Source organism: Stylophora pistillata, chromosome 6 (genome assembly GCF_964205215.1).
Source record: "Stylophora pistillata chromosome 6, jaStyPist1.2, whole genome shotgun sequence".
NCBI lineage: Eukaryota > Metazoa > Cnidaria > Anthozoa > Scleractinia > Pocilloporidae > Stylophora > Stylophora pistillata.
This window is the reverse complement of record NC_142524.1, coordinates 950,552-977,050: the sequence shown is the minus strand read 5'-3', so window position 1 is coordinate 977,050 and position 26,499 is coordinate 950,552. Positions and strand designations below refer to the sequence as shown.

At 37.7% G+C, this 26,499-nt stretch overlaps 4 protein-coding genes and 1 pseudogene across 5 annotated transcripts; 4 read left to right on the top strand and 1 right to left on the bottom strand.

Moving 5' to 3' along the window:
- Nucleotides 1-206: 206 nt before the first annotated feature.
- LOC111345296 (spastin) lies at nt 207-12,641 on the bottom strand. Of its 2 annotated transcripts, XM_088763406.1 has the most exons (17): nt 12,242-12,640; nt 11,908-12,000; nt 11,396-11,479; nt 7,270-7,580; nt 6,413-6,555; nt 5,086-5,114; nt 4,609-4,673; nt 4,329-4,403; nt 3,914-3,985; nt 3,435-3,510; nt 3,249-3,340; nt 2,591-2,670; nt 1,957-1,999; nt 1,767-1,846; nt 937-1,007; nt 795-835; nt 207-619 (listed from the first exon to the last, which is right to left on the bottom strand). In XM_088763406.1, exons 1-17 carry the CDS (start codon nt 12,567-12,569, stop codon nt 500-502), a joined length of 1,803 nt encoding a protein of 600 aa, XP_088619532.1. In that variant the 5' UTR covers nt 12,570-12,640; the 3' UTR covers nt 207-499. The 2 variants fall into 2 exon arrangements, with proteins under 2 accessions (XP_088619532.1, XP_088619533.1); XM_088763407.1 differs by lacking the exons at nt 207-619; nt 795-835; nt 937-1,007 and adding an exon at nt 1,361-1,527 and having other exon boundaries at nt 12,242-12,641.
- On the top strand, nt 7,987-8,931 carry LOC148727646 (uncharacterized; annotated as a pseudogene).
- A 2,175-nt stretch (nt 12,642-14,816) lies between the features above and the next one.
- Nucleotides 14,817-20,461, top strand: LOC148727645 (uncharacterized). Its single transcript, XM_088762605.1, has 5 exons — nt 14,817-15,484; nt 16,029-16,143; nt 17,329-17,365; nt 18,485-18,614; nt 19,102-20,461. The coding sequence occupies exons 1-5, from the start codon at nt 15,086-15,088 to the stop codon at nt 19,588-19,590; spliced, it is 1,170 nt and encodes a 389-aa protein (XP_088618731.1). The 5' UTR covers nt 14,817-15,085; the 3' UTR covers nt 19,591-20,461.
- Nucleotides 20,462-20,480: 19 nt separating this feature from the next.
- On the top strand, nt 20,481-25,065 carry LOC111345295 (uncharacterized). Its single transcript, XM_088762606.1, has 5 exons — nt 20,481-20,885; nt 22,363-22,477; nt 22,830-22,866; nt 23,331-23,460; nt 23,751-25,065. Exons 1-5 carry the CDS (start codon nt 20,490-20,492, stop codon nt 24,234-24,236), a joined length of 1,164 nt encoding a protein of 387 aa, XP_088618732.1. The 5' UTR covers nt 20,481-20,489; the 3' UTR covers nt 24,237-25,065.
- LOC148727644 (uncharacterized) lies at nt 24,326-26,147 on the top strand. The gene is made up of 2 exons (XM_088762610.1): nt 24,326-24,414; nt 25,104-26,147. Exons 1-2 carry the CDS (start codon nt 24,361-24,363, stop codon nt 25,584-25,586), a joined length of 537 nt encoding a protein of 178 aa, XP_088618736.1. The 5' UTR covers nt 24,326-24,360; the 3' UTR covers nt 25,587-26,147.
- Nucleotides 26,148-26,499: the final 352 nt, after the last annotated feature.

Here is a 26,499-nt window from a genome sequence, read left to right as displayed (position 1 = left end):
TGATCACTTTTAGGGTTAACTGACGAGCAAATAGACAAACACGAAGAAAAAATAACAACTGGCCCTGGAACAAGTATGCCTGGACCACATGATTTATTCATTCTACTGTGAAGCGTTACACGCTAAGTTTTTCTCGAAACAGAATAACTACTTCTTTCCTGCCTACCACAACAAATTTCGTTTCGCGCTAACCCTGGGCAAGAGTAAATCTTTCATAAGTTACACATTGGCAAGTTCAGGTTTACTATTCCTGGTCATGTCTGTCACCTTCAGTTTTGCTTCATCATGAGAAAGATAAAAATCACAAAAACGAAAGCACAATACAAACATTTCATAAAAGAGAAACAAAGTTAACTCTTAATATTCTTATGGAATTGCGCCAACCAGCTCTCGAACGACCGGGCCCAGAATTTCGTAGTACCTCCGTCCTCCTTCCATTTTTCTTTATGGAATGAGAAGGGCACGAATCGAGCACCATCTTAGAGTATAGTTCCTTTGGTCAGGCACTGCTACCAAAGGATCTGTTCCAGTCCTCGAACAGCTTCAGAGAATCAGGCGAAAGACTGGGTCGGATAACTTTCAGAGAGTTCTGGAAGTCGCTATAGCTAATGCCACGAACCTAGGGGGTGGTAAAACGGTAAAACGGTAAAATTAACCATCGACATTAAAGCCACTGCAGCACTAGGTTGTACTGATGCCGGGCTAGGAGAAATAAGGAAAAGCCACCGAAATCATGAAATAACATTTAAGTTGCCGAACTATTAAAGCAAAATATTATAATAATTACACCCCACCTTAGTGGCGTCTACGGACTGTATTTGGTCTGGACGAAGGTCTGACAATAGCAAAGAAACAAATATCCGTCAGCTCTTTCTTAGGAAAATGGATGTTAAAATGAAAAGAAATCTACTGTGCATCGACACAACAACTTTTCACCTCTGATGGGTCCCAATGCTGCATCGCGGGCGAGGGCTGTCAGGTCGCTACCAGAATAGCCTTCAGTTTGTCTACAAGGCAAAAAAAAAACAAACAGACAGTGCCATCAGTGGTCCATAAGCATAAGTAAAAAAAAATGTTTGGAAAAGGGGAAGGATAGATGGAGGGCTGTCAGGTCGCTACCAGAATAGCCTTCAGTTTGTCTACAAGGCAAAAAAAACAAACAGACAGTGCCATCAGTGGTCCATAAGCATAAGTAAAAAAATGTTTGGAAAAGGGGTAGGATAGATGGAGGGCTGTCAGGTCGCTACCAGAATAGCCTTCAGTTTGTCTACAAGGCAAAAAAAAAAACAAACAGACAGTGCCGTCAATGGTCCATAAGCATAAGTAAAAACAATGTTTGGAAAAGGGGAAGGATAGATGGAGGGCTGTCAGGTCGCTACCAGAATAGCCTTCAGTTTGTCTACAAGGCAAAGAAACAGACAGACAGTGCCATCAGTGGTCCATAAGCATAAGTAAAGAAAGTGTTAGGAAAAGGGGAAGGATAGATGGAGGGCTGTCAGGTCGCTACCAGAATAGCCTTCAGTTTGTCTACAAGGCAAAGAAACAGACAGACAGTGCCATCAGTGGTCCATAAGCATAAGTAAAAAAAATGTTTGGAAAAGGGGAAGGATAGATGGAGGTGCGAAAAACAATAGCTTAGAGGTTACATGAAGCTGGATCACAGCCGTACAGAGCAACACCCTTTAAAGTAAACGGGTAAAATAGAGGACTTCTCTCCCCGTGTTAAAATTGTTGTTCAATGAAAAACACATTCTGGCTATTGGTACCTGGCAAGGGAATCCATCTCCCAAGAACTCAGTGGATTGTGATTCTTGACGAGAAGTTTAGACAAGAGGACTTTTCTGGTCTAAAAAAAATTACAAACAAGATTGAGCAATGTTAATTCAATCAGCCACTGCCGCTGGGAGTTAATAATAAATAAATATTATCAATAACTTTCGGTTGTCTTTCACGCACCTCTTTGTCTGGAAGGGGTACATACACACGTTTTACCATCCGCCTGAAGAAAATAAAGAACAAATAATTACTACTAAGTGAAAAGGGAATAAAAGTAAAAAAAAGGATATGACATTTCTAGAATGTACCTAAATTTGAACAGCACTCCAAATATAAAATTTTATTGGTAGACATGTACAACCAACAACTACAATTACAACAATATCAACAAAATGGTCTCATAATTTTTACAGTGTAATATTAAAAAAGTTAAAAGATTAATTGAAGAAGCAAAAAAAGAAAATCATTTGATCAGAGGTAAAAATAATAATTCACATTAACAAAGAATGTACATCTGGTTAAAAGAAGTGAACCTTCCTTGAGCTACGTGGCTGGCCCACATAGAACGAAAAAACAGTTAAAAATTGCTGAAGAAGTATTACATAGACCTATAGCATGCTTAAACACATCATAAAAAAAAAACAACAACAAAAACAAAAACAATAGGCTTTGCACTCACTACGTACAGTAAATTTCAAGTAGATCATACCTCTGATTTAATAAAAAGTATTGCATGTTAAATCTACTCTACAAAACAAACTATACAATCCATTTACACAATATGACAATTTCTGTGGGAGTCTCCAACAGGTACCTGAGAGCTGCATCATCAAGTTCATTTGGTCTGTTTGTGGCTCCCATCACTAATATTCGTTCATTTGGATCAGCAATCACCTAATGTTTGGAAAGTCAGCATAAATCAATCAATAGCAAAATAATTAAGACATCATCAAGTATTTCCCTCTTCAATAAAGTCTATGAAAATCAGGGGGAAAAAAAAAGGATGCAAAAGGAAAGGAGGAAAGAAAGATGAAACAGGTCACAATCTCTCTTTCTTGTTACACTTGCCTGCCATGCAGACATAATTTTGATGAGTGAGTGATCATTATTTTCTTTGCAAAAATTATAGCTGCCATCTTTGATTTTGATGGCAGCGGAAGGCTGGGGATAGAAAGAAATCTGTACCAGAGGGGTGAGTGACTGTCAAAAAAAAGGATAGGGGTGGGGGTGTGGGAGTGAATAATTACTATCATTTCACCTTTCCCCACCCCCTCCTTTTTCCCCACGTTTTGCCTCATCTCCAACTCAAACATGGCCGTTTGAAAAAATGACCCTGAGTTTCTAAGCGTTAACTCGCCTTAACTGAGAAGATGCCTTACACAGGACACTCACATTGTACATTTATGCTCATAGATTAAAAATGCCACTTTTCATGACAAATGCAAAATTAATACAAATTATCTATTACGTACTCCATCAAAAGAAACTAAAAACTCTGTTTTCATTCTTCTGCTGTGCTCTTGTTCTCCTTCTTTTCTCTCACATAGCAGAGAATCCACTTCATCTGTAATTGAAACCATTGTGAGCCATTCAACATTGTAATTAACCAAATGATATGATAACAAATTAACACTCAGCCCAGATCACAGTGCACTTACCAATAAATATAATACTAGGCTGCAGTGCTCTAGCAACTGAAAACAGAGCTCGCACTAGTTTTTCACCCTCACCAACCTGTCAAACAAGGAAAAAAGGAAATGAGGTTAACCTTTTGAACTCTACAGTGATTAACATTTAATTCCCAACAATATCATTCCTGAATCACACATCAAAGTCATGAAAATGAAAGAAATGATCACCAACTAATCAAAAGAAGCTTTTGATTGTTAAACAAATTCTCTTTGTATGCACCTTAGGAAATGCAAAGAGAACAGTATGGAGAAGATGCATGCTGGTCATACGGTGTAAAGAGTTGAGAAACTAGACACCATGTGAACAATAAGAATAGTATTTATTGCAAACTGATTTGTTACCCCCTTAGGTCACACAGACTAGACTCTTCAGTGATCAGTTATCTGAAGACGTATAATCTAAAAGCATTTCAATAATAGAAGAAAAATTAGAACTGATATCTTACCCATTTGGAAGTGAGAGTAGCAGCACTTATATTAAAGAATGTTGCATTTGATTCACTTGCGACAGCTTTTGCCTAACCAAAGAAAACAAACAAACAGACAAAACAAAGAGTCTCATCTTTACTGCAGTACTATATGCAGAATGTTTGAACCTAAAAGGTGGCCAAAAAATCTTGTATATAAAACCTTAATAGGTACCAATTCATGAGAGAAAAAAAAGACAAAAAAAAAGGATACTAATGCAGAATGGGTAACAAATTAGGCATTTTTTATTGATGCTATCACATTTCATTTTGAGAATGATATAAAACTGTATATTTCATTAATGACTTCAAAAGTTTATTGAAGTACCTCTGTCTGTATGACAGGAAAGCATTTCAATTTACATTATTTAGGTAAAAGAGGATATAAGCTTACCAACATAGTTTTTCCATTTCCTGGTGGACCAAACAACAACAGCCCACGAGCTGGGGCTCTTAGACCTGTGAAAAGCTTTAGAGGATTGAACATGTTGTAATTCAAATTATGTTTCAGAGTGCATATTCATGAAAGAGGAATCCACAATGTTTTAAAAAGCAAAAAGAAGACCAGAACTGGTTTAAGGCATAAATTTTCTGTTGAACAGTTTAACATCACAGTCTAAACTTTATTATTTACTCCACATATAAAGGAATTACAAAGGTAGATGATAAAATACCTCAGGCCTTAAATAGGGAAGGATTATTATTTCTTGAAGGAGCTTCTTAGCACCTTCTGCACCAGCTGTAAGGATGAAATAGTAGATTTACAAACTGACAATTTCATGGACCTCAATGCAAAATAATTCACACTGAAAATTACAAATAAAAAAGCAACAAGGGGCAATCTTAGGTAAGTGGGCACCCAAACCAAAGGCTAAATCCAGCCTTTTTTTGCACTCATGGGTGATGCCATTGAGAGCCCAATCTCCTGATGTTTATTTTACATTTGCATACTCAGTACTTTCTATAATAACTCAGAGATCTAGGGTATCCTGTCTGAGTCTCAGACAAGTCTACAAAACCCTTTGGCAGGCAGGACAGCACATACTAATTTTCATGCGTTGAAGTGCAAATTTTCAATTCCTGTTGAAGACCATAAGCCATGAATACAAACCTTAAAAAAGAAATAAAATGATTGCACATTTAAAACTTACCTATCTCATTAAAGTGCACTGATGGTCCACTAGAATAAGAATGAGAGAAGAAAAAAATAATTGAATGAATATAAAATCATTGGCGGTCCAAGGAAACTTAACACCTTAGAAGAATTCACATTAACAATCAAGGAGAAGGAGTTAGACAGAGTCAATTCGTTCAAGTATCTGGGCGTAATTATCAATGAGAATCTGACTTGGACTGATCACGTGGATTACATTAAGACCAAAGTGTCTCAGAGGCTTGGCGTTTTACAGAGAATAAAACATCTTATGCCAAGAAATACAAGGGAACTCTTTGTAAAAGCCATGGTGCTGCCAATCCTTGATTATGCTGATGTGACTTGGGGGGATAAATCCAACACCACTCTGATGAACAAGATCCAATTACTCCAGAATAAAGCAGCTAAATTAATTTTAGATATGCCAAAGCATTCATCAGCAACAGAAGCTCTTGATCTACTTGGTTGGGATACATTGGAAAAAAGACGAAGATCTCATCGTCTATTTTTGGTTTTTAAGTCCTTGAATGGACTAATTGATTGGAATTTTAATTTTAATCATTTTAAAGACATGCATGATTATAACACTCGTTTTAATAACAACATTTGTAAACCACAATCAAAGTGTACATGGGGTCAGCATCGGTTTGTTTGTCATGCAGTAGATGACTGGAACGCTCTCCCAGACGGCATTAGGAACATTTCCGATTTTTCAGTTTTTAGACGTCTTGTTAAAAACATGTAGTCTCTTCTATTGATTATGCCCTTTTATCCTTTTCTTGATAACCATATTTATATTTTCTGTTATCCTTACGTTAGATTTATGCAGGGCCTCACTGAAAACCACACTTTGTGACGTGGGCTCCCTGTCAAAAGATCTTACTTATTATTATTAAAAGAATCATCCCACATTGTTCACCCAAACTCAAAAGAACCACAAAAGATGTTTAAATCAATCAAAAATAAGTATAATTTCAGAGCTGAGCAAAGAGTTTCAGGCAATCTGATTGGTCGAGCGATTCCTTATATGGCGCTATATAAACCGCTCCATGCAGTTTATATAAAATGTTAAAATAAAATGTTAATAAATGTTACTAAAATGTTATGATTTTAGAAATTTCTCTGTTGTTCAGCTCTGAAATTATACTGACACAATTATTCGCCTCAGGTTTGGGGAATATTGTCGAATAATCCCCTCGACTTCGTCTCGGGGATTATTCGATGATATTCACCTCGCCTTCAGCGAATAATTGTTAAATAATTGAAACTTCACAGCTTCTCACATTGGTTATAATGCAGCCAGTTATAGTGCATTCACTCTGTACCTTTCAATAATTTCATCCAATATATGTTCAGCCAACTTGGAATCAACATTCTTGAGACGTGAAATTTTCTTCCTTTTTTCATCCAATTGCTTTGATCTGTGATTCTCAGACCCTACAGTAGCTGCAGGCTTTGACTGTCTAGCCTAGAGGAAAATTACAAAATCACTTACTTTTCATATCCTAAATACTTACTTTAGATTATTATAACCACTGTACAATGTATGTTTAACAATTATTCCACGAGCGCACGTTGGATGTGAGACGATAGAAAGCCAACGAGGGGCAGGGCGCCAAGTTGGCTACAATCATCTCATATCCAACAAGCGCGAGTGGAATAATTGTTTTATTAAAAACGTTAAATTAAATGATTAAATTTTATTAAATTTTTTAGCTCCCTTTTAATTTTAAGCTTACGCGTACACTTACCATATTTGTAGATTATGGTATATTGGCTCATATACCATAATGGCTAAGCCAATAAAAAGTCTTGAACTGCATTATCCAATGATCCAGTTTTTAATAATACTAAATATACACTACAAGTAGAGCCAAATGCAGTTTCACAATAATTTCAAAGAACTTATCTACATCAAAGATTTTGCTACAGTTGACTGACCAGACCCTGGATAAAATTCATTTTAACCATCAAATCTGTATCACATCCTTTGAAATCACAATGTACAGTCATTTATTACAAGCTTAAAAATTCAAAATAGTTATCAAATGAAAAAATTAAAGTCAATATAATGTCTAGCCATTCCATGAAGAATATATGTTGTCCCAGTGTATTGTTCTTTGTTTAAATTTTACACAAAGCAGTTAAAAATTTATAAAAAATGGATGATAGAAAAATGTACCTGTATCGGATTCCTCCTACTTGCAAGAGGACTCCGTCCTGAAATAGTTGGTCTGGTGTTTGCCGAAGTTGATGGAGTAGTCCTTTTTGTTGCAGCTTTACTTGTGACTTTTGAATTAGCAGCAGAACTAGATGCAGTATCTGAGAAACTTGACTTTTTAGGAGGTACTGTTGAACTTCTTGTTAAAGGTAGTTTCTTCACATTGTTTTTAGGGGCAGCTGTTTCTTCAGCTTTGACTTCTTGGGCCATTTCTTCCACTAACTTGGCAGCTTCCTCCTGGTTGATAGTTGATGCTGACAATAGTAATGCCACTGAAAGAAACAAATTGTAGTTGCCAGAGAAGGGATCTCACACATAGTGAAGTGGAATTTCAAAGACACTACAACCCATAACTCAAGCCACCTGTTATTTAAGCCTAGTTCCCACTAGCAACATAATGATCATAATCATAATCATATGCACACTTATGTCTTAGTGGGGACGTCCAGAAACATAATCATAGGTGCCCTTATGATCAACATAATCATAATCATAAAAAAATGATCGACCATTTTCTTATGATTATGATTATGTCTCTGACTATGACTATGTTGCTTTTCGTTGTAGTGGGAACGCGAAAATCATAACAACATAATGAGAAACATAATGACGCAACGGATCACTGTGTTTTGGCCAATTAAGTCTAGGTCTAGTACATTCGGGTCGGTTCATTTCGAGATGGCAGCCACATTAGAGGAAAAGCTTGCGAGTGCAGTTGAAAATCTTCCTGTATTGTACGATAAAACTTTGAAGGAATTTAAAGATAGCAACAAAAAAAAGAATGCTTGGCAACAAGTTGCACAGCAGCTGGGTTTGGAGTCAGGTGAGCAAATCAATGTTTCTTGTCGGTTTAAATTGATAAGCTTAATCTTATAAACACTGCAATGTAATTTCTTTACAATTTAAGGATCTGTTGCAAAGAAAAAATTTGAGAATCGTAGAGCTCGATAATCTCGGGAAAAGCAAAGAATTAAGAAAACGAAGAAATCAGGAACATCTTCTAACGAAGTGCTTCGTGCCCTGAAAGAAGCCAGTGACATGTTTTCCTATCTCAACTTTCTAGATAAGCATAAATTATTTCTCCACGAGCTACAAAAAGAGTAATTTGGTTGAAAGGAGTGAAGAAAGTGATCACGACGATGATGGTGATGGAGATGATGAAAATGATGACAGCTACATGGAAACTAGTTCCGCTGCTACGGCAGTCAAGAATACAGAGAGTGAAAGCACTGAATCAAAGGCAGGATCTACGAAAGATCATGTCAGTGACTCATCAGCATCTAAACAAAAACAGCCAAAAGTACCAGGTACCCACAAAAGTAAGCAGACTACAATGGAGGTTGATGTAGAATTGGAGATGTTGAAAGCTGTTGGGGAAGGTTTGAAGAGCGTGTGTAGCCACATGCAGCGGCAACCGCAAGAAGCAAAGGAAGAAAAAGATGATGATTTATTTGGCATTTTTGTTGCCTCGCAACTAAAATATAGGAACAGTCAAGAAAAGCAAGGGCAAAATTTCATATAAATAACATAATCTTTCAGGTTATGATGTCTGGCCCATCTAGGGATGGCCCTTCTGGTTTTATGCAAGATTTAAACACTGGCCAAGGTTTCTACCTTGACTAAACAACCCTTTTCAATGGTGCGACTATATTGTACCCCTTTGTGTTTATGCATTGATATACTCAGACATAGTTAAGGACTGGGGCCAGATTTTCAAAGCTCTTCTAAGTTAAGATGCAGCCTAAGTATCATGTGTAAGAAAGAGATTTTTGTGTGGAAAAATAGTTAGTCATATAATGTCTTCACCTAAAAGGGCTTGTAAATCTGGCTGTGAGTCAGTTCTTGTTGGCTGCTACAAATGATTAGCCAAGACAATTTTACATGGAAAAAATATTTTCATTGCTCCTCGTCACTTGACCAAAGAACGCTTTACCTCTGGCATAATCTTTAAAGTATCATTATACAAGAATAACCTTTCTCACTAAAACATATTATTGTGTTTGTAGTGGAGTTTTCTCTGAATTAGAAACACAACACTAAACAACTCTAGACATACTATTCAACTTTCACTCTCTAGTTGCACCGTTAATATTTGTATTTTCTATATATTTTTTGTGTCACATCTCAGTAGTCTGATAGATGTTCTACATGGCTGAGTCAACACGGAGTGAATTTTGGTCAAATGACAGGCTCCATGGACAAATCTGATCATTGTCTTGAAAGAACCTTCAACATTTTGCACCATGATATAACTTGTTCAGTTTATATGATTATTGTTAAACAAACTTACATTAACACTCTAACTCAACAAGAAACCTGTACTTAAGGTAGTTTGATAGTAAAGACAACAAGTCGTTCCTGAAACTTTGCTTTAAGGATTATCAGAAGCGAAAAGATAAACTTTCAGCAAAACAGTTTGTTTGCCATTATTAAGCAGTCGCCAAACCAGGCCCAGTGCTCCTAGCATATTGCCACTGCCATGGCAGACTTCCTCTGTCTGTTAGGAAGTAGCTGGTTAAACTTTCCCTCACAAGGGTTGCATTATTTTGAAGTCATCCCCTAGGTGTTTCAATGTGTTGTAATTGCCCTTGATCAGCTGCAACAATGGTTCGCCATTCCTCTTCACGGATTTCCCCACTGCTATCTTCAGAATCAACAAACCCTACTGGACAGTACCTAGCATTATGTGTGAGTTGCAAGTAGTTGTGAAGGCAAACAGTAGCTTGCACTATCTTCTGAAAAAGAGAAACAGCTGCACGGATTGGTCGACAAAAGATTCGCCACCTTGTGGTTAGAATCCCAAAAGAGTTTTCTACCACTCTCCTTGCCCTTGAGAGACGATAGTTAAATATTGCGTGATTTTCAGAGAGATTTTGTCCTGGCCAAGGGTGCATTTAAAAATATTTGAGAGGCAAATCTTCATCAACTACGAAAACATTTGGAAGGGGTTGGAGGTTACACCCTTCAAGATTTTCAGCACTTGGCATATAAGCATATTATTTTCAAGGGCAGCACTTATCGAAGAATCATTGTAGGTACCAGAATCATTCTGACTCCTATATTGTCCAATGTCAACTAAAGTAAATTTATACTTTGCATCACAATAGGCTAACAGAAGAATGCTGAATGTTCCTTTGTAGTTGAAGTAAGCAGATCCACTTTTCTTGGGACAATCAATAACGACATGCTTGCCATCACCAGCCCCAAGAAAGTGAGGGAAACCCTACAATTCTTCAAAATCATCAGTAATTCGTTTCCACTGATTGCTACTTTGAGGAGGTTGTAGGTACTTGCGGTTTAAGCACTGCCATATCGCAGTACAAGTTTCATTGATTATCTTCGATACAGTTGCCTTGCCAATACGAAAATGAAATGACTGCGACTGTTGGGAATCCCCAGATGCAAGATATCGCAAAGTAAGATAGAGACGCTCAGCTGGTCCAATAGGATTTCGGAGCTTTGTTTCCTTTTTGGATAATTTTATATGTGGTGCAACTAGTCTGAGAAGATGTTCAAATCATTCAGAAGACATCCTTATACATTTAAAGTGCCATTCTCTATCTCCAAGCTGAAGCTCCTGAACCAAGGTATGGTAGCAACCAGATCTTTGACGTTGTCTGAATATTTCTCTCACCCAAAAGCGACGTCCCTTTGCTCGTTTTTCTCTAGCCCGAGAACGTCGAGAGAGGAGAAGTAACAGAAGTAAGATGTAGTGAATGATAACAATACGATAGCGGAGATGTTCCCCCTTTAGCGTTTTACGAGCCACGAATACCAGCAGCTGTAACATCAACGCAACATAAAGCATGGGCACCATTTTTAGAGCGGACGTGTAAACAACAGAAACAGGCATTGCAACAGATTCTTTACGTTTTTAAAGCGGTCGTTCCCACTGGAACATAAGAAGCTTATGTTTATGTTTGTGCTTATGATTATGATTATGATCGTTATGTCGCTAGTGGGAACTAGGCTTTACCCTTTTTGATAGCAGAATCTGTATACCCCTATGATCAGTTGTATCATGACCAAATTCCTCAGTTAAGACTATCATGATAATATTATGTGCAAACGCACTTCAATAACCTACCTAATTCATCTAATCTTTCTCTTGTATTTTCCAGATTTGATTTCATTTTATCTTGAAGTTTTCTGGCTTTTTCCCATTCCTCTCCTGTAAATCAAGTATAGTTTACATTAAAAACTGTTCAATGAGGGACGTAAGAAAGGAAAACTTAAAAAGGTTTAAGACAGCTTTGTCCTCCTCTGAGGGAGGGGGGAGGGGGAAAACACCCAGGTCAGCTTGATCCCAAACCCTATTTATAAAAATCCATTCATGTTCCTATTGTTACCCAGGTTAGGACAAAGAAAGTGTAAATTGTGATATATCAACCTCATATAACCACTACTAACATTCAAACTACATACACCAAAACTGGAGAAACCACACCACAATTGGTAATGCATGTGTGATGACACAAGTTTGGTGATACCCCCTCCCCCCCACCCCCCCTCCCTTCCCAGGCTTGAGACTTTTTGTGCACATTGGTGTGCAAGTGTAAAGTAACTTATTAGACAAGTTGATAAATTGAAACACCACACCTTCTCTATCACAATTAATCAGAAGTCCTGTCTCCAACTCATAAACTCCTTTTTTGTAGAATTCTACAGCTCTTTTCTTCGATGACAGGCCCCCTTTGAATAATGGCGATCATATTAGTATTCATGTAAAAAAAAAAATTACAAAATTGAACTTTATTATTATCCAACGATCTTGGCAGGGTAGCTAATCGAGAACAAATCTGTGCTCATTTCTTAAATAGCAGTACTCGAAATGGGTTGCTACTGGGAAAGAGGCTGCATATACAACGATTCAATGCACATATTCTTCAGTATAAGTACATGCACACGTAAAAGGAAAGTAAGTAATTCTAACCTCCCTCTTCGTCGATTTCTAAAGCCTTTGCAATGTAGCCATAAGCTTGCTTATGATACGCCCGAAGATGAGCGATATCTTTTGGTAAATCATCTTCGAATTCATCAAAAGAGCTTTGAGATTTGCAAGGACGTTTTCCATCTCGAGGGGAGCGAGAGGCCATGTAGGTAGTTCGGTTCCAGTAACGCGCCCTTCTCGACTTGATCCCTTCCTTTTTACGACCAAACAAGTTTGACCACAACAACGTCACAAACACGAAATACAAAGCATTCCATAATGACACAAATGGAGAAGCCACTACATGTAGATAGCGACCATTAGGTGACATTTAGTTCCAGGAAAGACATCACAGGGTTGACATGACATATGCTTCTGTTTTGAGCGATTTTGAAGAGATAATTTCGTCAGCGGCTTCTGCCTAAGAACTATGCGCCACGATGTTACTGATTCGTTCCCAGCCGTAATCTGCCATCCATCTCTGAGAGAGTAAAATATGGTAAACACTCTATAAGATACTATGGCCCTCTCCTCTGGTCGAAACTCACAAAAGAGTTACGCAGTGAAGACAGCCTGCACGGATTTAAGAGCAAAATCAGGAGAACGGAAATGACTGTCATGATTGATAATGGATGCAAAAAATGTGCGCTCTGTAATAGTTGATTTTTAACTCCGGGACATTGATAAATAATTTTAACTGTTAATAGGTTAGGTAAATAATTCTGTAAATAGGTTCCAGATTTCTTATTTTTAAAGCTTTTACCCTGTGTCCCCAATTAGTGCTATGCGCTAGGTTTTCACGACACAGAAATAAAGTTCACTACTACTACTACTACTAGAAACCTGAAAGGAGGGGCTTTACAAGGAATGAGATGCGAATAGACATCCTCTAATCTCCTTTGCAGCTGTTCTTTGGGATTTGACGCAACTCTCGTTCCAAATGAAGTAGGAGTTTGTTTGTTGTTTGTTTGTTGTTTATTATTATTTTACAGAACATTACAAGCAAATTTACACAACCCGCATATAGCATTAGCTAGTCTTGGCGGGTATTAGAAAGAAGTAGGAGTGTCTCAATGGTGTTAATCCTAATTACCATTAACCGTAAAACGACTGAAATATTTAGCTGTAAGAGGTAAAAATTGACAAATTTTGACCGTTAGTTATAAATGAAGTTACCCTGCGAGCAGAGCTTTTTCTTCTTTTCTTCTTCTTTTCTTCTTTTTAACCCTCCAAGGGAAAGGGCTCTGACGAAATCCTGTTGTTGCTTTGAAATGCCGAAAGCCCAAAACTCCGAGCTACTCAAGCTGGTTTTGCCTCCAGTCAAACCGGTTTTAGTGCGCACGCCTTTATTTTTCATGTACACAGATGACCAAATCTGCGCCCTCAGTAGTTCAAGGGGGGCCTGGAAAAGGATCAGTTTGTAGGCAACCGCCGCGCATGTTCAAACGAGCAACAACAGGATTTCGGCAGAGCCTTTTTCCCTTTTCGATTCGAGGACGGGTTAAAAAGGCTCTGCTTGCAGGGTAAAATGAAGTTAGCTGTTATAAGATTTCTGGTGACCACAGTGGAAAGATATTAGCCATTAACCGTAAATTGGCCCGAATTTTAACCATTAGCTGCAAAAGAGACCCTCAAGCAGAGGCACTGTGTGCGGGAAGACGGTTTTCACAGAGACGGGAAGGGGGCGCTTAAACATCTGTTTTTCCCGCTTCTTAAAGACGAGGTTGAACGTCTTCCTAGAATTCAAAGCTTTGGTGTGGTTTCCCGTGGAAGAGGGTCTAAATAGGACTAGCCGTTAGCAGTAAACGGCAAGAATTTTTAGCTATTAACCGTAAAAATTGACAAATTTTAACCGTCAGTCGTAAAAGTGATTGACCTTAAAAATTTGTCTTTTCCCCTAACGGAAATAAATTCAACGTAGTCACCATTGAGACCTTCGTGGAATCGGTCATCTTCCTTGAAAAATGCCCGCTCTACCAGCTGACAAATGAAAAATAAAGCCAAAATTACACATGGCTGATTACTTGCACGCACACTGAATTGATACGCGTGGGTCTCATTTATGCTTTTCAAACTCAGAGAAGTAAATGTAAATAGAAGTTATTAAAACATCATTACAGCGTCAAGGTATCTAAACCTAGAAAAATTAATGGGGAGCAGGGTTGGCGTAGTGGTGAGAGCGTTCGCCCTCAACCAATGTGTCCCGGGTTCGATTCCCGGACCCGGCGTCATAAGTGGATTGAGTTTGTTGGTTCTCTACTCTGCTCTGAGAGGCTTTTCTCCGGGTACTCCGGTTTTCCCCGCTCCTCAAAAACCATCGTCATTTGAATTTATTTAATTTAGAGTTATTTGGATTTACGCACGACCCCGCAATTAAACATTATCGTGTCCAATTAAAGGTGTTATTAAAAGCCTATCGTCTCGGCCAGAGAAAACTGGTCAAAGTTGTTAATTATAACGATCAGGATAAAATTTCAAGCTGACGATTTTTTATTGTGTAAAACATTTTATCATGACGTTTGAACGAGATGATTATTTTTCAAGCACCACATTTATTGGTTACTTTACATCACTGTACTTGATGTTTACCTTGTGTGTATTGTAAAAATTGAATAAAGGACACCTTTCATCGTTGTGGCCAATCAGAGTGCGAGCTGTACGAAAGTTTGATAATAATTGCAAAAAGTAATAAAACGAAGTCAATGAAGGAAAAGGGAATCTGTTTAATTATGAAAAGCTGTGGCAGATGTTTAGCAGATATTTTTTCACAAAAAAGACACTTGCGCATGCAAACGGTTCTAAAAATTCTCGAAAGTGTAACATGAATCATCACATACATATAATGCAATGACACATCGAACAAAAGTCGTTATCTGTTTCTTTTTCTTTCTTTCATTTTCTTTTAAGGCAAGCACAAGTCAGCTTCGATTCGACGGCGGTAGAGGCTTGAGGCGAGAAATACATTTACAAGGATCTGATCTTGATGGAGATCTCGTATCATACGGAAACTTCGTAGCTGACAAGTTTCATCGTCTTCAGGTATCGGTTGGTTCATCAAGTGTCGTGAGTAACTACGGAGAGTGTGCTTTCAGTTGTCTAGAAAACTCACCATGTTCTTCGTTCAACGTCGCCTCATCTCCACGTTCAGACGGAAAATTTCAATGTGAGTTGTTAAACGAGGATAAATACTCTGCAAGTTCAGGGCAGCTGGTCAGTTCACAGGAATATCATCATTATAGCCTCAAGGTATCTAAAATTAGAAAAATTATTACCTCAGAAATCGATTTATACATCAAACGTTGTGGCCTTTATCCATAGTTCCTATTCTTTTTTCGGAATGTACGCAAACAAAGCAAAACTAAAGAAGAAAGGAAGTTGAATATTGAAAATTGTATGATATGCAAATATTGACGAAGAAACTGTACTGGTAAACAAAATATTTCTGATAAGAGAAAAGGGTAATAAAGACCATTTCAGCTTTGCTTGTACTTACAACCGAACAAAGAGAGAACCAACGCAAACGTCTGAAGGCAGATGGTCTCTCTTTCAGTACATTACTTTTCTTAAGAGCAAGCGGTAAAAATCCCAATGTGGGAGACTAAAGTCCTTTAGTTAGATCAGACCTGATTTTGTATACCTGAAACATTTTCACCTGAAACTATATCGTGCTGGTTACTTAAAAAATACAGCCTTAGATACTAAGGGATAAAACTGAAGATCTCTATCAAAGGGAGGAAAATCTTGAGTTCAAGTGTTATGAGTTACTGAAAAAATGAATCTTACCCCACAGACACCGTGCTCAAGCTCTCCTTGTCAAAATAACGCAACTTGTGTTCCAGATTACAGTGAAGACAAATATCAATGCGATTGTCTTCCCGGATTTAGTGGAAAACTGTGTCAAACAGGTATACCGTGAAGCTATGAATAGCTTTACAAACAATTAATCATTTTGAAACGGTAGAGATGGATAAAGTGTGGAGAAATATTTTTGGTGATCGAAGCAAGATAACCATTAAGTTGAGCAGTGTACGGGTGCAGTATTCTGTTATGGTATAGAGTAACATCAAACCTCGCGTGTTAGTCTGATTTCATAAATGAGGTTTTTTTTCTCAGTATGTTGAACCTTTTTATGAGATGCAAGCTTCTAATGAGAGCATCACTTTTAACTCAGAGCCATAGACGACAAGCTTCGATTCCTCATGAGGGCTCAGAATTGTCTATTTTCCCACACTCCTGACAAGACAAAAAACATCTTTCTCCATTTCCTCGCCGAGCTCAAAATTTATCATTTTTCTTATTCTATTAAAAAAATCTAAGATATCTCCTGATCATATATATATACATATAACTAACTAACTGCAAAAAGAACTGTTTCGGCCTTCTGGGCCTCATCATATATATATATATAACCACAATAGCGGAATGAGATCATCATCTACTAAAAAGTGCTCAATAGCAGGGCTAGAGCTATGGATAAATATACTTCAAGATTTAGGTTACTTGAACTTTTACTGCAACTCTGAGTTTCATGCCTCTTACGAAGCAATCGTCAAGCAACTGCCAGAAAAAACGGTTACAATCCACCGAAATTTAAAAGACAGAACAATGTGAACATGCACGCGCAACATACTGCACGCGCTATCGTAACGTTACGTTCTTTAACAGGAATTTCCTGACATGTCTGCAACCTGATGCCAGCTCATTTCTCTTGTTTAAACTTGCCATCTGCGGTTTACAAATGATAAAAATTTTATTTGTAAACCGTAGATGGCAAGTTTAAACAAAAGAAATGAGCTGACATCGGGTTGCAGACATGTCAGGAAATTCCTGTTAAAGAACGTAACGTTACGATAGCGTGTGCAGTATGTTGAGCGCGCATGTACACATTGTTCTGTCTTTTAAATCTCGGTGGATTGTAACCGTTATTTCTGGCAGTTGCCTGACGATTGCTTCGCAAGAGGCATGAAACTCAGAGTTGCAGTAAAAGTTCAAGTAACCTAAATCTTTAGGTATAATTATATATATATATATTATCAACAGTCCATATAACTTTAGAAGAAGCCTAATATTTATGCCATCTTTTCTTTTAGTTTTAAAGTCATGCAAAGAAGTATTTGATGTGCACGGGTAAGTAAATCGCAGCATATATCGGATCTATGTGTATCAGCGTCCTTGGGCTGATTTTAATTTTTCTGTTCAATTATCCAAATGCAAAACGTTACATATCCCTAAGGTAAGCTATTTTCAATTTTTTCGTCCAGAGGAAGATTTGCGCAACTTTTTGTAGAGGGGGACACATCATCTGGATTTCATCCCTACTATCGATTTTATGACTTGCATGCATAACCAATAGAAATTTTGCTGAGTGTTATTTTTAGAAATGCGCATGTGAATGCAATCCAACAATATTTTTGTAATATTTTATATGCCAAAGAAATTTGCACTGAAACACAAGCTACCTTCCACTTATATCTTCAAATCCTATTGAACTTTCTTCATCGAATTTTCAGCCAACTAAATTGTAAATTTACGTGGAAGAAGTGACATAGAATAACATTTGACGATAACAAAAGTGTCAAAGAAAATTTGATTGTTTAGTGTTTGAAATGCTTTATATTAAGAGATTCAAACCTAATCTGAACGTGCAAACGGACTCCATACGTGCTAAAATTTTTGTTTAACCCGCAAATTATTTTCTCTTATATTGTTGGTTTGTAGTATTTATAGAACTTATTTTTATACATTCTTGACTTGACGATGACGTTATGTTAACGTCGAAACGTGGTCGATTTTAGCTTTCTATAGCTTTTTATCGTTTTTAAATTTTACAATGTTATCAAGCAACGTTTTGTCGCAAGTTTTTATCGTCAAATGTTAAATTGTAAATGACAGCTATTACGAATTCCACCTCTCGTTTCCCCGCCGAGTGGTTAGGCAGAGCACTTCCAATTGCAAGTTGTATGATCTTTAAAAATATTCGGTGTGTAGTCAGGCATGTTAAAAATTTTGGCCAAAAGAATTAAAAAGTTGACACTGGCTAAAAATATATTGTTGTGGACGTTTCGGCTCCTACTGTTACCTTGTTCAGCAAAGATAAAAATGCAAATGTCTAGACGCCGTTAGACATTTGTATTTTTTACCTTTACTAAAGAGGGCAACAATAGTAGCCGAAACGTCGAGAACAATATATTTTTAGTCATTGTGAGCTTCTTAATTCTTTTTAACAAAATTGTATTATCTTTGTAGACCAAATGTAAGTAGTCAGCCGTTTGTGCTAAATATTCATGGAAAGCTGACTTCAGTTTACTGTCACATGGGAAATTTTGGATGTGGCAATGGTGGATGGACAACTGTCATGAAAATTGATGGCATTAAGGTAAAGGACCATTCATCGTGTCCATAATATAGCTGCAGAAATTTGAATTGGTGATACGTGCCCTTTAGTTTATCGTGATTGGAATAACTTCTCTAGACTTTGTATGCGATAACGTCGCAAGTGATCTGTGTCCCGCTCAAATCCCTCGTTGTCTTCTTCAATTTGTATTTCTCAACCATTTGTATGAGGACAAATTAGAGTAAGAATTTCGGCTATCGACTAAATAAACCTAAGCATCTATGTGCACCCTCGTTTCAAAAGAAAAACACTCGTTTACGAGTCGTACAGTCTCTCCTTCACTTTTTTCCGTGTTGTAGCTGCTTTCTGTGTGCTTCACATTAGAACAAGATATAAACATGGCTTCTGTTTGGCAGAAAAAAGCAGAACTTACAGACTGAGGTAGTGTAACTTAAATCTATCATAGACTGCTAAGCTACTTATAGCTTAGAGCGTTGATTAACATTTATTAATACATGGCTTTTCCTAGAGCACCTTCCATTTCGATTCGGCGTACTGGAATGATCAAAATGAATCCAACCCACTTGCAGGAGAAACTGGATTCGATTCGCAAGAGACCAAGTTACGGACATATTGGAGCACACCTTTCAACAAAATCTGCCTCGGTATGAAAATTGGCCAGAAGACCACATTTATTGTCTTGAATAAACAAGCGAACTCTCTGTATTCATTGATTGCTGACGGGGTAGATCGTGCTACCGCAGTGGGTCGTGAAACGTGGAAGTCGCTGATTGGTTCACAAGCCTCCTTACAAGACAATTGCAACAGGGAGGGCTTTAATGTGGCCAGCGATAGATCAGATATGAGCAAAGCTAGAATTGGTATATTGGGAAACAATGAAAATGACTGCATAACTTGTGATTCGAGAATTGGGTTTGGCACGGGTGGAAAACACAACAACCATGTCTCTTGCGGTAACAATGGTATCAAAACTATGGGTTACATATTGGTGCAATGAAGAAACTGATTGTTTAAAAAAATAAACACGCAGTTCACTGCGTGATCCTCGCTTTTAACCGTATTATAAGCCATGAATATCTGTTCACTGTTCGATGACATGAACAGCTATTTTCTACATTATCCAGAGTATAAGAAAAACTCTGACCACTACAAAGGAATAATAATTTTTAAGCATTTTTCCTTTTACTTCCTTTTCGAATTTTTCTCCACCTAAGAAAACGATGTAAACATAATGATAGTAATAATCATAGCATTTAATAGTAATGATTTATGGTAAGTTGAGAAAAACGGAATTTTTCACTCTACTTCTACAGGGCTTGCAGATAATTCAAATATATCTAACCGTTAAGAAAACAAGAGAGAATTCCTAACCATTCAATAAATAAAAGTGCACATTTCACTAAATTAATAAGCATAGGTTTACTTCAATGCCTTGACATATTGTCAATTCATCCATTCACAAATTTTGGTTAAATCCTTTGGAGTTTCGATTATGCATATTAAGCGAACGTTGTGTCACCTTCCTTAACTTTTCTACGCATAACACGAATTCGTAAGAAATAGATCCTGTAATGTATGCCTCGTTTCGTTTAAGAATTTTCGGCACAGTATTAAACATTTCTTAATTACTTTTCGTCATTCTATACTATGTCAGCTTTATATGTGAAGTAAAATAAATTACAATAAATTTTGACCAATCGGAAAGGAGCTTTTGCCAGAGTTTTAATAAGAGCTGCACGAAGTGACACGTTGAAGACAAAATAAAACTGTTATAATCATAAACACGGTCGCAGGCATCGACAATAACATCGATCTTTCTTCGAAATAAAGGTGTCAGAAACTTGCGAAGTAAATGTTTGGAAAATCCACCACTTGCAATTGTTATATCATGATGCTATGAGGCGTACGTCAATGTCACACCGCATAGTGGATCTTTTCTACATTTCTCTCTTTCTTTTAATTTTTCTTCATAAAGTCGATTGCTTTCAACTCGATGGCAACAGAGGTTTGAGGCGAGAGATACATGGTGCTGAAAGTCGAGTATCATATGGAAACTTCGCGGCTGACAAGTTTCATCGTCTACAAGTACCAGTTGGTTCATCAAGATTTGTAAGCGACTTCAGCGAGTGTGCTCTGAGCTGTGTCGGCAATCCGCCATGTTCTTCTTTCAACGTCGCCTCTTCTGCTCGATCGGACAAAAAATTTCGATGTGAGTTGTTAAACAATGATAAATACTCTGCAGGTCCAGGTCAACTGGTCAGTTCACAGGAATATCATCATTACAGCATCAAGGTATTTAAAGAGAACCACTTATATAATCCTCCTATATAATAGACGCGGTGAGGCACTGGACGAGATCTCTGCGTAATAGATGTCTTCACTTTCTTAATAATCCCTTTTAAAACGATTTTTAGATATCTTTTCGCAGATCATGGCTGGATCTAAAACATCCAGCGGTATGTGGTGCATTTTAGTCATTTGGGCGAACCAATAGGTTTCTCTCCTTTTTATCTCAGAGTTTATTTGCTAGAGACATGACACGCGGTTTCGAGTTTCGAGAGGAGTTCTTCTTTCAACAATACCTTTTGGAGGATTTGGTCTCCCATCCGTAGTCCTATCATAGAAGAGCATAATTGCAAGTATTTTTCTTTCACAAGATAAAGATTACAACCAAGTAATTTTATATATATTGGGGTATCATAATCGTCTTTGCAATTTACCCCTAATGTGCCTCTATTTAAAATTTAGTGATAAATCAATGTTGTGCTTGAGAAACCATATGAAAGTACCGTGCTAAGCTCTCGGTCCGTAGTAATTTGGTAATATCAACTAATTTGAAATTGCAAATTGGCCTCCGTAAAGAGTTAAAAAGCTGACGTTTCGAGCGTTAGCCCTTTTTGAAAAACGTGGTTACCCTGTTTCTTTCGTTCAAGCGAGTCACCACCGCGCCCAACTTATTGATCGACAGTCAGCACTACAAATGTCACAGAAGGAAAATTTCGACCGCATTCCATTTACCCTCACATTTCACCCTCACAAACATTCAGTTTAATCCATTATTATTAAAAACTTTAAATTACATCAAAAGGATCCAGAGACTGGGACTATCTTCTCGCAACCTCCTCTCATTTCGTTCAAACGCGACAAAAACATAGGCAATTTTTTGATCAAAGGCTCATCACAAACTGATGACCAACCCGGTACTTTTAAATCCGCTCACGCACGATGCAAAACTTGTCCTTTCATTCACAAAATCTGCGGTCTTTCCTTACATTTAGGCAGCTCGGAAAGCCGCAAGACTCTCGAACAAAAGTTTATCTTCCAAATCGTCACTCTTAATCCCACAGGTATCAACGAACGCTTTTCATTCTACTAATTTATTCGTGTCTTTCTCGTCGCCATGCTCCCTCTAATAGTGTAGCTTCACTTTCTGTATATAAACCCACACACAACCCACAATTCCTCCATTCGCTCTGACGATGGGCTAACGCTCAAAACGTCAGCATTTTAACTCTTTCCAGTGGCCAATTTACAAATTCAACCTTAGTTGATATTACCAAATTACCTTGTTACTCCCACCGACGCAGCACAAAGTCTCTTTAGAAACTTACCCCCGTTATTCTCGGTCTGTGGACTTCCCAAAAAAATGACATTCATGCGAATAACCGCCGATTTTCGCTTCCCTTAATTTCATACTCTTATTTATTGACTGCGATACGAATCTGGAGCAGACAATAATTATGACTACAGCCTTCCATCTCGTCTACAGACGCCATGTTCAAGCTTCCCCTGCCAAAACAATGGAACGTGCGTTCCACATTATTCTGAAGACCAATTCCATTGTGATTGTAATCCTGGAGTCGCTGGGAATCTTTGTCAAACAAGTAAGTAAGCTGGGAAAACATTTTTTGTTTCACTTTTTCGGAGAGGAATAGGGAAGAAAAGTTTCAAAGTTACCCTACTGATTGAGAGATGTAACGGGTCATGTCGATGGTGGAGTGATCCGATTGGTGTGTCAGTGGTGGAATAATAACCATTTCTCTCTCTCATAAACGTTTTCTTTATTTATTTTTTTTATCCTTCAGAGAGGCGCATTTTAGAGATTATTTTTTATCAACTACGTCCCATTGTTCAAGCCTGTAGACTTGGCCGTTTGCTTCTACTTCTAGATTTTTTTCATCTTTAATTTTTACCTTTTGGTGCTTATACGCATGCACTTATGTCTTTTCCACTCAGCTTTAACGTCATGCAAGGAGGTGTACAATGCGTACGGGTGAGTTATACCGATGTCTCATGCCTGTCTTATAAGGACTATGATTTCAAAAAGAGACTGTTCCAATTCGAACCAGAAAAACCTTATTAATTAGCTGTGTATAGTAAGCAAAAGGCATTTATATGGAACGAAGAGCCCAATACTCCATTGGGGACGAGATTCATTTTTCCTGGTGGTAATCATGACTTTTTTAAGCATCAGAGGATGTCTCCCTACAGAAGATATTTTACTGACACAGGAAGCTCGCCCATTAAAAAGAAACTTTCTCCTTGAACCCATTCGACTGAACAGGAAAAAGAGTTCGAAAATGAGATTGCGTTTGTTCCTCCAAAATCATCCGCCAACACTGCTCCTCATTATAAAACCTCGTGGTTGGTAAAAGGGAAAGGAACATTTCAGATTCTAAGACTGAGCCTTTAAAAACAGTTAGAGAGAAAACCGTCTAACATGGTTGATTATTATAGGTCTAAGGCCGCTAGTCAGTTGATTAAGCTTAACATTCATGGACAGCCCACATCAGTTTATTGTCACATGGGAGATTTCGGATGTGGAGACGGAGGATGGACAACGGTCATGAAAATTGATGGTAATAAGGTATAGAATCTTTCATTTTCCGATTATGTATTCTTACCGTCAGAACGAGCTAAAATATCTTGAACATTGCTGTTGCAAATAGATGGCAAGCTTTCTTCTTTGTCGATTTCTGATGTAATACTTTACACATAATCTTTCTTGTATGTGAAGATGTTCAGCAACTAACTTAATAAGGAACTTAATAATCAGACACAGCGAAGCGATGCCTCCAGAAGTTTGAAAAACTTTTCACTAATGACTACTGCAAACGACATTAAATGATTTTACCCTAACATTTGTTTCTTTGGTAGAACACCTTCATTTATAGCTCGGGATATTGGAGTAATCGAAATGAATACCAACCAAGCGGAGGACAGACTGGGTTTGATTCACAAGAAACCAAGCTACGGACTTATTGGAGCACACCTTTCAAAAAGATTTGCCTCGGTATGAAGATTAACCAGCAGATCCAATTCATTGTTCTTAACCAGCAAGCAAACTCTCTCTACTCACTGATAGCCGACGGAAAGCTTCGCACCACCGCGTTAGGTCGTGACAAGTGGGTATCGTTGATTGCTTTTGGAGTCTCCTTACAGAACTTCTGTAACAAGGAAGGCTTTAATGTGGTCAGCGGTCTTGCTGATCATAGGAGAGCTAGAATTGGTATACTTGGTAACAATGAAAATGACTGTCATACCTGTGATACCAGAATTGGGTTTGGTACAGCTGGACAAAATGACGGTGTTATTTGTGGAAACAATGGCAAAAAGGCTATGGGATACATCCTTGTGCAGTGATATTTAGCTCTTTTGACAATGTCAGCTTTCAAAAACCTTCTGGACTCAGCAAAGCCCAACATGTCTATTTTCGTTTCACTACATTAATATAACTTTTATTTATGCTGTTCAACACTCTTAAGCTATGAGTACGTATACTTGTTTGAAAACAAGAACTATTCTTCGCAGTAGATCTAAGGTAAAGGCAATGATGTTTCATAGACCGGGTTGGTACGCAAAAGCCACAAAACCATCGATTTAATCACCAATCCAATGAATACGAGAAAGGGACTGAAATTTAGCCTAATAACTTACTTCCCAATTAATTCTTACCACAAATTGGTTTCATCCATAAAATTAAAGCAAATTACAGGCGCAAGTAACTTTTGCAATTTCCGTTTTGATTTATGTCTAGAAAGCGTTGTACATACAGCATACATACACTTTATTGAGCATCCCTAAAAAGGGCTTTTCAGCATCAATATTAAAAAGAAAATTAAATTAATAAATTAATAAACTAATTATATCACTAATTGATAAAATAACTATGTTAAAACTATGTACAAGGATAGCTAAATGATAAGTGTATACAAGAGCCATCTGAGTATCTGTCTGAGCATTGGATTCTGTTTGCGCACGCACGATAGCGAGAATTATCCAGGCCGCGGCCGAAGGCTCACACTATCACGAGCCCTTTTTTTTTTTTTTTTTCGTTCGAATTAGCAAACCTGTGTTTATCATTCTTTACCAGAATAACAGAACTAACACCTCAAATCATGTGAAACAACAGCATAACTACATTCATCCGAGGCTTTAAACGGGAGAATAAAGCTATAAAATCTCTACCACCTTTGAATGTCCCTTTATGATTTCTGTTTCATTTCGTAGGACACCTTTTCTTTTTCTTCGGCATACTGGACCCATAAGAATGAATACAACCTGAGTGGGGGTGAGATTGGATTTGACTGGGTAGAAACCAAGCTACCGACGTATTGGAGCACACCTTTCAACAACATTTGTCTCGATATGAAGATAAACAGCTATGACAGATTCCTGTTCATTAACAAACAGGCTGACCTATTGTACTCCCTTATCGCTGACGGTGCATTTCGCGCCACCTCATCCGGTCGAGATATGTCGATATGGGTTACTGCCAACGTGGCCCAAGAGTTTCAAACCAATTTTCAAAAGGAAGGCTTCAATATAATCAATGGCAATGGTGATTTCAGAAGAGCTAGAATTGGTATCCTTGGTAACGACGAAGACAACTGCGACAACTGTGATACCATACTTGGGTTCGGTTTGGAAGGGACTGATTTTTCGTGCGGCGGAAGTGGCACCTACTGCAGTAACTTGGATCGTTGGAAATAATTCCATACGCTCTCACTAATCTGGCATATTAAAAACTACTACACTTTGTTAAATTTTGTAATTTTACATCGTGGTGTGCTACTTAGTTTGTCTCGCCATGTTGTCATTTCTGTTGTTTATCACTTTATTGTCATTCGGGAGAATATTTGTATGTGGAGTGGATGGATGGACAACGTACATGTAAATAATGCCAGTAAGATAAGGAGTTATTCATCATTCAAACATGTCTTCTTATCGTCGGGATGAGCGAGAAAATCTTTTACAGGACTATTTGTCAATGGATGATAGGCTTCTTGTTTCCGATCTTCTTGAGTTCTCGTTTATTCTGATTCGTCTAGTGTTTGCCAGTAAGTGATAATGCTAAGCAGCCGAAAAGCCAAGTTATCGACAGACCGCTAAGAGAAGTGGCACCTGCTGGCTTACTGCAAGCGCCGTGAGGTGATTTTCCTTCATATCGATCTGTTTCCTTTTTTTCAAAAATGTCGTCCTCAAAACGGATATCCAGTATGACCATGTGCTGAAGATAGATTAAAAAAATAAAATAAAATAAATAAAAAACTAGATCTTTCAGATTAAATCCATAAGTGAATTTCAGGAATAGGTCTTCTTTATGATATTGATTATGAACTAAACCTATTCGTTTTCGCTTTGGTTTTCACTCTTTCCTGATCACGTTTGTTACGCTTATCATCAGCGGATGTTTTGTGATATAAATTAACAAGTATTCACATCAAGTTGATTACCAGTTGCTGATTGCTAACCTTTGTGTAAATTTAACTAAAATTAAGCAAATTAATTTGGATATATCAACAAAGTTGAAATGGTAAATTGGCCACCTTAACGATTACAAAAGCTGACGTTTCGAGCGTTAGCCCTTCGTCGGAGCGAAGCGTTAGCCCTTCGCTCCGACGAA

Bases quoted from the DNA above. Each gene is read 5' to 3' on its own strand.
- LOC111345296 (XM_088763406.1), bottom strand. From the start codon at position 12,569: ATGTCACCTAATGGTCGCTATCTACATGTAGTGGCTTCTCCATTTGTG. The intron at 3,341-3,434 runs GTAAGTGCACTG...TTTCAATTACAG, and splicing joins GCCTAGTATTATATTTATTG to ATGAAGTGGATTCTCTGCTA. The intron at 1,008-1,766 runs GTACCAATAGCC...TTTGCCTTGTAG, and splicing joins GAGATGGATTCCCTTGCCAG to ACAAACTGAAGGCTATTCTG.
- LOC148727645 (XM_088762605.1), top strand. From the start codon at position 15,086: ATGACACATCGAACAAAAGTCGTTATCTGTTTCTTTTTCTTTCTTTCA. The intron at 16,144-17,328 runs GTATACCGTGAA...CTTTTCTTTTAG, and splicing joins TGGAAAACTGTGTCAAACAG to TTTTAAAGTCATGCAAAGAA. The intron at 18,615-19,101 runs GTAAAGGACCAT...GGCTTTTCCTAG, and splicing joins TGAAAATTGATGGCATTAAG to AGCACCTTCCATTTCGATTC.
- LOC111345295 (XM_088762606.1), top strand. From the start codon at position 20,490: ATGAGGCGTACGTCAATGTCACACCGCATAGTGGATCTTTTCTACATT. The intron at 20,886-22,362 runs GTATTTAAAGAG...TCTCGTCTACAG, and splicing joins ATCATCATTACAGCATCAAG to ACGCCATGTTCAAGCTTCCC. The intron at 22,478-22,829 runs GTAAGTAAGCTG...TTTTCCACTCAG, and splicing joins TGGGAATCTTTGTCAAACAA to CTTTAACGTCATGCAAGGAG.
- LOC148727644 (XM_088762610.1), top strand. From the start codon at position 24,361: ATGAGTACGTATACTTGTTTGAAAACAAGAACTATTCTTCGCAGTAGA. The intron at 24,415-25,103 runs GTAAAGGCAATG...TTCATTTCGTAG, and splicing joins TTCTTCGCAGTAGATCTAAG to GACACCTTTTCTTTTTCTTC.